Source organism: Eriocheir sinensis, chromosome 3 (assembly GCF_024679095.1).
Source record: "Eriocheir sinensis breed Jianghai 21 chromosome 3, ASM2467909v1, whole genome shotgun sequence".
NCBI classification, from domain to species: domain Eukaryota; kingdom Metazoa; phylum Arthropoda; class Malacostraca; order Decapoda; family Varunidae; genus Eriocheir; species Eriocheir sinensis.
The window spans coordinates 16,916,922-16,928,628 of record NC_066511.1 but is presented as its reverse complement, the minus strand read 5'-3'; the positions used below and the strand labels follow the sequence as shown (position 1 = coordinate 16,928,628).

General features: G+C 42.6%; 1 protein-coding gene across 2 annotated transcripts in view; it reads right to left on the bottom strand.

The window, feature by feature from the left end:
- Positions 1-496: 496 nt before the first annotated feature.
- Positions 497-11,707, bottom strand: part of LOC127005810 (zwei Ig domain protein zig-8-like) — a 154,704-nt gene continuing 143,493 nt past the window's right edge. For both annotated transcript variants that reach the window (XM_050874948.1, XM_050874951.1), the window contains 6 exons: positions 8,455-8,627; positions 7,110-7,211; positions 5,009-5,117; positions 4,398-4,552; positions 3,809-3,938; positions 497-2,465 (listed from right to left, as the gene is read on the bottom strand). In XM_050874948.1, the coding sequence (XP_050730905.1) occupies positions 2,365-2,465; positions 3,809-3,938; positions 4,398-4,552; positions 5,009-5,117; positions 7,110-7,211; positions 8,455-8,627 (770 nt within the window). In that variant the 3' untranslated portion in view covers positions 497-2,364. The remainder of the gene's footprint in view (positions 2,466-3,808; positions 3,939-4,397; positions 4,553-5,008; positions 5,118-7,109; positions 7,212-8,454; positions 8,628-11,707) is intronic.

The following is an 11,707-nucleotide window of genomic DNA, read 5'->3' as shown; positions in this document are numbered from 1 at the left end:
GTGTGTGTGTGTGTGTGTGTGTGTGTGTGTGTGTTCTTGGTTTCAGCAGGACACTTTTCTATCACGGTACATAGAGCTTATCATCATAGACTTCACACACAATTGTTTGATGCTTTGTGTGCGAGTTCGTAAACCGTTTAAAGAGTGCTGACTCTGCGAATTATTACATAAGGAAAAAAATGGGGAACAGGAATATATATATATATATATATATATATATATATATATATATATATATATATATATATATATATATATATATATAAATGTATATATATATATATATATATATATATATATATATATATATATATATATATATATATATATATATATATATATATATATATATATATATATATATATATATATATATATATATATATATATATATATATATATATATATATATATATATATATATATATATATATATATATATATATATATATATATATATATATATATATATATATATATACAATATTTTTGACATGATATCATACTGAGACATTAATTTTCAATTAGTAAATTTAAGGTGTCCAGTTTGATGGGCAAGTAATAAAATCACAAATGTGGGCATCACAAAACATAGAGCAAGGGAGGTGCTGACTCAGCAGGCTTGAGCAGCAAGGTGATCCAATAGATAATACGCCCTTCATTAGATTAATCCAGATACAGAACCTGAAGTCGAGTAATGCACAAAAAAATATGGCATAGATAGGTGAACGTTAAGATAAATCGTGATAAATAAGTATGAAAAAACTACATTTTAATTCTTTAAAAAATGAAGTTTGGTTAAAGATTTCTTGGTAGAGTAATTGTTGTTCATGTTGTTGAGTGAAAGTGTTCAGGAGTGTGTTGTCTGTGTAGCGAACCAGAGTGCCCTGGCCACGTGGCTGTGTGGCCCTCAGCCTGTGCGGCAACTAAACAAACATGCTCTAATAAGTGGCCGCCTGCTGGCCCGTGGGGGCCTTGGACCTTTGATCTCTTTTCTTGAATGACACAAAAAGCACTCTCCGATCACCTCGATGATTGGTGACTTGTTAACATTTTCTGGCACAAAGTTTTCCATGATGATGTTTATGTTTAACATACTAACAGTTATCAAATAAATCCACGAACGTTCTCTTTCAAAAACTAATCCTGCCCTACATTTTTACCAAACTCCTGCCAAAGCTTCTTTTATTGTTTTACCTTCAAAACCACGTGTTTTGTTTTGAGAAAAGTTCAATGTTTTATTTTTTTGTTAAAATTATACATGACTTTTTTTTTACATTAAATTTAATTTTCCATAACTTTTCAAAACTTCTCTGGAAATAAAAAGGGTGATATACCTTACTATACCTTGACTTGCATTTCCTTTTTGAAAAACAACCCGCGTGTGTGTGTGTAGGGATGTGTGTTCCGGTGTGGCACTGGTGTTCGTCCCACACGTGAGGCCACGCGGGTAGGTCATCGAGCCAGAGCAGCGTTCAGTCGGGGTCACCCAGAGACTACAACGTTCCGGGCACCGAACGTACACACTGATGACCGTCGGAGGAAGAAACATTCAGCATCGTGGATTGATTATCTTCATAAACTTTACAACATTAGCTAAGGTTTCTCTCACTTTTTTATCCACAAACAAAGGATGTCAATACAGTGCGAAGCTTACCATGGTATCAACTCGATCTTTACATTGAACATTCAACTTTCGCTTACCACTTTTTATCCAGTAATTATCTTTATACAGTAATACATTCTTTTTCCTCACACCCAGGACGCTGCACATGGTGGTGGGAGCTCCCGCAGCGCACCACACACAGCGACACATCGAACACCTAGTAGTAATGAAGCACACGCAACGCTCGGCTGGCCTGGAACGTTCACAGCAAAATCTATGAACTAGTGGCGCTGTGGCGTCTTTGCTTAAAAGTTGAGTTTCCCTACACGGAGGGTCAAGTAGTACAGCCCCTCGTCGACCTAAAAGCAGTTCACATACGAGGCGAGGCAGTCATTGACTTACTGGGTTCATTAAACACGCATTTGTCCTTTCCTCGCCGTCCACTAACATATACGCACTCTTCTTTTCACAGAAGCGCCATCCTCGCTACGCACACCAATAAACACCATCGCTTCACATATAACACAAAAAACAGCGTCGCTCACTGCCTCACGGTCACTAAACACCATTGAGTGCCGCCGCGTCAGCACAGCGACAGCGGCGAGACAGCGGCAGCGACCATGATCTGATATGAAACAGCACAGCCAGGTCTTAGTGCACTTGGACGCAGGAGCTTCTCTGGAGGCTGGAAGATGCCCGAGGAGTCTTCAGCACTAGGACAGGGCTGTGGAGACGGGTAAGTGCGGCTTCCAGCGACCTTATAATGCCACCAACGCCAGAAGGGACGACAGGAGAGCCATGCTGAGGCGGTACTGCACTTCCGTGGCGCTTGCCCTCTGCATCGCTGCCGGGGTCTCGCCTTCGGGAAGAAACATATGTTATGGCATACGGACACAGGACATGCAGCTACTCGGCTCCGGCAGCTGTTTTCCGTAGAAGTACTGAGTTGACTCTCACACCCGACATGTAATTGTGATGACAGTCAAAACGAATATGAAATGTGGAGATGAATTTTATGGTATTGATAAAAACAATAGTAATAACAAAAAAATATATTATAAATAAAACAAAGCAGCTGTTTCATATGACGATAATGATACTACTACTACTACTACTACTACTACTACTAATACTAATACTAATAATAATAATAATTAAAATAATAATTATAATAATAATGATAAAAAACAATTCTTTCTATTATAGTAACAATAAAAAGAAATTTATATTAGATATGCTGCACCTCTTCACACTGGGAAATATATGAACCCAGGTCGTGCCAGGACGGTAATGGTGGACTAAAAATAAGTGCCTCTACACGCCACGTGCGGGTGTCTTGTAACGGTCTCCCTGTGTGTCTGCGTGGTGGGGAAGGTGTAATTACACGCCAGTCCATTAAGGAGGAAGGAGGACGTGCGGAATGAGGAACGCCACCTCACTTATAATTAGTGTTGTTGCCCTGCTCTCCTTTCCTCTAGCTGGTACAGCAGAGATGATTAACATTTATTAGTTTTTAGGCAATTCATCCATACAAAAACAATGAAACTAGGAAAGGGGTATGTGGAATTTTCTGTTCAAATGTATATTGAGTAGAAGTCTTGAGGCAGCTGCTGAGTGGTCGCGGCACACTCGTGGTGAAGGTGGAGTTTCGGGTACACGCCCTGTCAACGACTCTCTTTTTAATCATCGCAAAGATCATCCCTACCACCGGGGTATGAGCCAAACATGTGAAATATAAACGCCTCAAAAAAAAAAAGAGAGAAACTTGACCGAAGCACCGAGTGACTGATGTCGATTACCACTGTTATTCAGTGTCCAGCCCACACTTAGAAAAATGACTTGCAGCCTGATTTTCTATGCTAATTTTCCTACATGGTAAACGTAAGGACAATATTTTCGTTATCCTTAAAAAAGAGTATGAAACAAGAAAAAACAAACTTAGTAATTGAAGGCAGACAGAGAGGCTACCGAGAAGAGGAGCAAAAAAAAGTGGTGGGAAACGTGCAAGCAAGGTGTATCAAGAAAAAAAAAAAAAAAACGTTTGTGGTACATATAAAATTGTTGGACTCAGAGGTAAGAAACTAAGAAACAGTAGATAAAACACACATTTTAAGGAAAATAATATATTAAGGACCAAAAAATACGACATTATGCATCAGGGGACAGGTGTTGGAGGCAAACAGACAGAGTAAGGGTTCGCACCTGTAATAATGTGGAGGGAGACTGAGGCCGTGCGAGCATTGGAGGGCTGGCAGGTGTAGTTTCCGCTGTCCGCCTTCGTCACCTGAGAGATCTGCAACTCACTCTCGCCCAGGCTGTTCACGACTGTTATCTGCGTAAGAGAAAGAAGGGGCGCCATTAGTTACTTTTTTTTACAGTTAAGGAAGTAGCTCAAGGGCAAAAAATAATAATGAGGAAAAAAGTCCGCTAAACACTGCCCCTGTAAAAAAAAAAAGAGTTTAGAATAGTGGCCAAAAGAGAGGTGTATTGCGGGAGGTGATGCAAGTCAGTTGGTGTAGCGAAGTTGACAGTCTTAAGGTGAAAACAACAAAATCATAAAAAAAAGAAAAATGTTAAAAAAAACTTACATTAGCTGGGGTGGCAACATAAGCAATCATTTCAGTGTGCGTGACAATATTTACAAAACCTTTCAGCTGGAATTACTTATAAACATGACCGTGCTTTGATTGCATATGTGGGTGTGTATGGTTGTTTGAAAATATATTATGTGCGAAATACTAGCCGGGGTATGAATGTGATCCAGGTATCATTGCGTCACAGTCGTACTCACCCTCTTGTTGGAGTCGTAGTTGACCATGTGCTCGGCGTGGTACCAGAACACGTAGGTCGGGGGCTCGGTGTAGTCCTTGATGGTACACGTCAGGTGGACGGAGCTGCCGATCTGCACGTACCTCTCGGGCCCGCCACCGATCTCCGCCACAGCCTCTGTTGCGGGAGAGGAAAAGTAGGCCAGGTTAGTGGTGGAATGTTGGTGTTTTGTTGGCCCTCCTTGCCACCTCCAGTTTCATGTGTATATTCGCGTACCGTTATTGTTTGCGTCTACCCTCCACTAGCCGTGATCAATGCTTTGCCGTGGGTCACTGTGCGCTGCAATAGTTACTTCCCATTTACATATGACATAGTTGGAGACAAAAGAACAAGTTTGAGTTGATATATTACAACAGTCATGGCCACGTTTACAACTAAGGAAGGTAAGAGTGAAGCAGACTGAGGATGAGAAAAAAGGGAAATGAATAATATAAATGAAAACACTACGGGATAGAGGATGCGACGAAGTAGGGAGTGAATGTTTTGAAAATGAAGGACGAACGGAAGAGTCATGGAGGACAGATAAAAGGGTGGCAGAAGGACATCGTCACCGTGGCGGAGGAAGCGACTCACCGATGACGTTGAGCGTGGTGAACACCCCGATCGGCGGGTGTGCGGACAGCTGGCACTCGTACACGCCGGCGTCATGCGTCTGGGCGTAGCGCACGTGTAGCGTCCAATCCTGGGGGGGTAGTAGACATGGGTGAGGGGTGCACACACACACACACACACACACACACACACACACACACACACACACACTACCACTCCTTGGCGCAACTGGTTACAGCGCTGCGCTGCCAGGCTTCACGGACTGGAAGGGCGGCGGTTCGAGCCCGCTCAGGCCGGATTCTTTCCGTTGACTAGGAGGTCCTGGCAGTACCCATAGATCGACCAACACGTGATCAGGCCGTGGTGGTGAATTGCACACACACACACACACACACACACACATACACACATACACACACAAAGATGAGGCGGCGGTCATTCCCCATTGGTTCCAGTCAGTTGTGTAACTCTCCCTGTGACTTTATCTAAGGTTCACTGCGGCCGTCCCGAGTGTCAGCAGGGTCTCCTTAAATGACCAGTAGGGTGGCGGGGTGAAGGAAAGAAGAGTGTGGAAGATAAATATTTCTCCCTGCCGAAATGAGTTATAAGGAGAGGAGAGGAGAGGCATGGAAAGAAAGAAAAAAGATATTCCTCCCGCGCTCCGGAGAGAAGTAATAGAATAAGGGAGGAGAGGCGTGTGTTAGAGTGGTGGGGTGGACGGAGGGGGAGGTCACAAAGAGTCAACAACAAAGAAAGTGAATCTCAGTCGCTGATCGAAAACTGCAAGAACTCCATTTCGGGAGACAGCGCAGTGAGGTCAGGCTCGGCCGTGGCGCTGAAGAACGGCCACCTGCCAAGAAGCGGCGTAATGCATGCCAGGTTTTGCTTCTCGGGGAAACCTTTTGCCTTGACAGTAGAGATCCGAATCAGGTATGTATTCCATGATGTTCCCAGCCTAGGCGTGGCACCGGGTGACTGCTGTAGGCGTACAGCTGAGGATCGGCATTCTTAAACACTTTCGGCTCCACGACAACTATTTCCCAAGGCCACAAAGGAGATTAGTCGAGTTGTCATGAGTGTTTTTCAGGTTCATGGTGTAGAAGCCGTGTCAAACTATCACTAGGTTCCTAAAACTACTCTTGGAAATACTCATAAGGGCCATAACCTCTACGATGTTATGGCTTTATCATATATGGGTATGAGAGCTCCGAAAGGATTGAGAATATGGGCCCAGCTATTAGTAGTTCAAGACTGCTCAGGGAATTAAGTTATAAGATGTTCTCACGCATCATTAGGTCTAATAAACATTTGAAGACAGGTATATTATTTCCCAATAAAGTGATCGAGATAATTCAGTAAACCAGATTCCATTCAAAGTTAGTGTTTTGTATATATAAATATGTAAAATAGAGCATATTATACCTCATATTCAACAAACACCTTTTTAGAGGGGAACGTCAAGTCAATAAATCCGAAAGTTCCAAAGTTCATTACATACAGAGGCATTAATAGCCACGATGCACTGTACCACATTAACAGCAAAGTAACTGTTTACAGCAGTTACTACGGCTTTATCAGATGAATATTTTGCAATATTTAATAACATGATATATATTAATATTAATAACATGAAAGTTATAAAATAAACTCTCTCTCTCTCTCTCTCTCTCTCTCTCTCTCTCTCTCTCTCTCTCTCTCTCTCTCTCTCTCTCTCTCTCTCTCTCTCTCTCTCTCTCTCTCTCTCTCTCTCTCTCTCTCTCTCTCTCTCTCTCTCTCGTGTGGTGGGTCACTTACAGAGTGACCTACATACTTCTCTATCAGTGACAACACGGCATTGTTATTTTTTTCTAATAATTCAGTGTGATGCGACCGATACAGGAGAATATTTAAACTTCTGGTGTATAAAAAGAAAGTGTTTTTTTCCAGACCTAAGGTTTGAGAGTCACGCTAGGCAAGTCTGAAGAGAGACTAGAGGCTGTTATATATTGCACGAGGTAAAAAAAGAGTGTGAATATGAGGCCTTTTTCTTATAGTTGGCTTTGGTGTGTCTCCCTGATGCAAAAAGGCAATGAATGACCACAAGCAGGATGTGAGAAAGGGTCAAGCGTCGTCAGTGACTCACCTGTGTCTTCTCGGAGTAGGTGACCTGAAACCTCTCGTCGTTGGAGTAGGTGTTGGCGCCCACGGTGATGAGGTGGTGGTCTCGGCGCCTTATCCACGACACCTGAGGGACAACACGCCAACTGTGACCATCAGGTAACACACACGCACACACACACACACACACACACACACACACACACATCCATCCCCCCACCCTCCCCCCCATAACCCACGCACAGATAAATGACATGTACTGGAACTCAACCATAGAATTACATCCTCATATTTCTAACAGCACTTCCCAGTTGGTTGATGTGTCCAGTATTCATTCTTGAGGACTGGTGGCGCCCAAACCCTTGACTTTTTCCACCTTCCATGAACCACTCCAGTTCCGTGAGCTCCACATCATTCCTAACTGGTACCCAAATGACACACACGACGCCAGAAACTGAGAAGACTGTCGGAAAACATGACATACGTGGCGAGGTAATGGAGGGATTACATGATACGTCTCGTACACAAAGGAAGTAATGAGTGTAGGGGAGGACGGCTGTCACCACACCTGGGAATTACTGCCCGGCACACCACAAAGGGGGGTGGCCGATCACGAGAGCTGCCGCCACACGAACCTTAGTGTTGGATTTGCTAGTAGTATTATTACTATTACTATTATCATTATCGTTATCATTCTCATTATCATTATCATTATCATTATCATTATCATTATTATTATTATTATTATTATTATTATTATTATTATTATTAGTTGTAGTAGTAGTAGTAGTAGTAGTAGTAGTAGTAGTAATAGTAGTAGTAGTAATAGTAGTACCATTATCATCATTAACCCAGAATTCAAAACGCCTTGGTCACCACACCACCACAATGAGGTTGAAAAGTAATAGGAACCTGAACCTCATCTCTGTGACATTAATCCCGATCCCGGTCGGTGATACACAAACAAGAAAACATTATCATTGTTATCATTATGATTAGCATTATTATCATTATTATTATTATTAGTGGTAGTATTGCAATTAATTATATCATCACTTATTTAATAGTAAAATCTCAAATATTAATGCACTGTATTTTTTATTTTCTCAGATGTCATTCTCTCCAGGCTGTTCATCAAACATTCAGGACAGAATAACGTAGAGCGGAAAACAATTGATGTTCGAAAATTACTGATTATGTATTTAAAAGCCACGAATTCCATATTTTTTAACGCATATTTCCGAGTAATTCTTCAGCAAGGTGAGGAGACAGACAACCGTAATTGGGGTTGCTTCTTAGAACGCGACCAAGCGCAGGCAGACTCCCTTCATAACATTCCCTGACCACAACGCTACCTCATTTATACTCACCGTCTCGTGCTCGGCAACATCGAACACCTGGCAGCGGAGGGCAGCGGTGGTGCCGACCTGTACGGTGATGACAGTGTTGTTGTTCGTCATGAAGTAGGCGTTGGTGTCCCGCACGGGCGTCTCCTCCTCGTACTCCCCTAAGAGCTGGCTTGGGTCGGGCGTCCATGAGCCTCCTGGGGAAGAGAAAAGGGATATTTTTGGTGAGATGAGGTGGAGGGGATTAACGTAGGAGTAAAAGTACATAGAGAGGAAATATAGGGAGATGAAGGAGGTGGAGGGCATTATTATGACGTAGATAGACCTTCTGAGGCAGAGAAGAGATGATTGTTAAAGTTGAGGAATGAGTGAGAAGTAAGTATAGGGAAAATGAAGAGAAAGGGATGAATTTAACGCCTACCATACTAAAGCCTTTAAAGGTAAATTAAAACGGAAACTGTTAGGCTGCATGACGACGAAGAGAGAAGAACAGGCCTTAGAGAAGGAAGCTGATGGAGGAAAATGGTTGACGCATGAAGGCAGAGTAAGAGAGCAAGCCGAGGGTCAGGAAATCATAAAGAGAAAATAAAACGGCATGGGCGAGAGGGTGAAGAAGCGGCTAGTGAGATTTTGTTTTCTAGAGGAGGGAAAAGATATAGGATGGGAGGGGAGACGAAGGAAAGTAAACATGGGTAGAAAGAAAATGTTTGAGTAGGAAGGAAAAAAGATAGAGCACTACCCTTTGGAGGAGGAGGAGGAGGAGCAGGAGGAGGAGGAATGTGTAGAGGCATGGGAGAGGAGAGGGAGAGATACGAGGGTGGAAGAAGGGAAGAACACTCGCCTTGCTGCATGTTCGAGATTCCTGAAGAAAGAGGAGAGAAAAGAAGCAGTGAGTTAAAAGCAAAGGGTAAAGAAAGGTTCATATAAGCAAAAAGAAGTGTCGGAAAAATATTCAACATTCATGACACTCACAATTTTTTTACTCCTACTCTAAAATATAAAAAAAACAATGCTTTTTCATAACTTTTATTTTCATTATCATCTTTTTTTTACATTCCCAAGTATTATGTGACCAATAAGTTTACCATTTCACGTTACCTATCCAATTAAATGACGGGGGGATGATAATTTCAGTAAGACTTCACGCTCAACTTAAAATACCATATCATAAAACTATCAAAGTCTGCAGGTTGGGGAAGAAAATTGCTGAACTCTTCTTAATTCTCTCTATTTTTAATGCAGTTTCCATCTCCATTGTCAAAACGGCCGCCACCAGCAAAAGTTTTCTTCTTACGATTTCAATCCTTTCACTTCCTTTCTTTTATCGAGAGCCGGAGGGAAAATGTCTCAGGGTTCGTCGCTAGGGAAGGAAGATGCAGAGGCGCGAGGGAAACGCCCAGTTAGTTATCTTTGGTTTAAAAGCCACTAGCAAACGGAATTTCCTAGTAAAGACAAAATCTGATTTAGAATTCTTGTGTGTGAGAGAGAGAGAGAGAGAGAGAGAGAGAGAGAGAGAGAGAGAGAGAGAGAGAGAGAGAGAGAGAGAGAGAGAGAGAGAGAGAGAGAGAGAGAGAGAGAGAGAGAGAGAGAGAGAGAGAGAGAGAGAGAGAGAGAGAGAGAGAGAGAGAGAGAGAGAGAGAGAGAGAGAGAGAGAGAGAGAGAGAGAGAGAGAGAGAGAGAGAGAGAGAGAGAGAGAGAGAGAGAGAGAGAGAGAGAGAGATTGACAAGTTTATGAAATCAGTTACCTAATGAGACTGTCCTTTCTGCAGACATTTCTACATTTCAGTCTCGCGTGAATGTTTTTTTGAAACAGTAATTTTATTTTTTCTCCTTTTGGCTTTGACTGGCCAGTTTCTTAACTATTCGTTGCCTTTGCTTTTCTTCAGTACCAAGTGGTATTTTGTGTGGCTCAACTTGTTGTATCTGCACCCTGAGGGGAGGCTTTGGTAGCTTATGATAATAATAATAATAATAATAATAATAATAATAATAATAATAATAATAATAATAATAATAATAATAATAATAATAATAATAATAATAATAATAATAATAATAATAATAATAATAATAACAATAATAGTAATCTTCTCTCGTGACGTCATCCCCCCAGGCCTTGCACCCTACCTCTCTTATTTTCTCCCTCCTTTCATTAATCAATCAATCAGACCTTTCTTCCCTTCTTTCCTTTATCCTTCTCATCATCCTCTCTCTCAAGGCACACTGACGCCACAATATTCTCCACCTTGACCTCGCAGCAAGACCGTGCGTGTTGGCCAGTAATACGTGACCACCGCCCTCGTGTGTGTGTGTGTGTGTGTGTGTGTGTGTGTGTGTGTGTGTGTGTGTGTGTGTGTGTGTGTGTGTGTGTGTGTGTGTGTGTGTGTGTGTGTGTGTGTGTGTGTGTGTGTGTGTGTGTGTGTGTGTGTGTGTGTAATAATAATAATAATAATAATAATAATAATATACGGTTTATTCAGGTATACGGCAGCCGTCTGGCTGAAAATTTACATTTTATAAATACATTTAAATAAATTTCGCTGACGAGAACAAGTACAAAAAGAGAAGGGGGATGGAAAACTTGTCTCTGGGAAATGTAGGGGTGATGGGAGGGGTTGGGCGGGATGGAGTGCAGTGGGGGTGGTGCCAGGGGGGCGAAGGGGCGGATTCTTCCAGATAGCGGTGAGGTCAAGTGCGATGTTAATCCTCGGGTAGGATGCTGGGTTCAGGTGACAGGTCCCAGAGGGATGCAGGTAGGCAGTATCTGGGAGGTCACTCAGGGATACCCAGGCTTAGTAAGGAAGTGCTAAGCTCCTGGGCCGGCGAGACACAGGTGGTGGTTGCTGGCCGGTTTATCGGAATAAGTGCACAGAGTTGATGAAGTTGCCGTACATCTTGCTCCAGACCTGAGTGACGAGGCTGCCTCACTGCCTGCCACCTGAACTGACCTTCCTCTGCTGCTGGGTGATTTCGGTGATTTCGTCCTCCGGAGCTTGAGCGTGTCCTCGGTGTTGTGTTGGCGACATAGCTCTCACTACCCTTCCAGCACCACTAACCACTGCACTCACTGTATGTCTGCATAGTGTCACAACATTTCACGAGTGTTCTTTGTAATAATGAGTACCTTGAAAACAATGGGAAGGGGCGGGGGAATGGGGAGCGAAGGAGAAGAAAGAGAAAAAGAAAAAGAAAAAGGAAAAGAAAAAGGGTAAACAAACTGCCCCGTGGCTGCTATGGGGCGCGCCAAGTGATATGTCTTGACCCCGTGAGGGTCAAG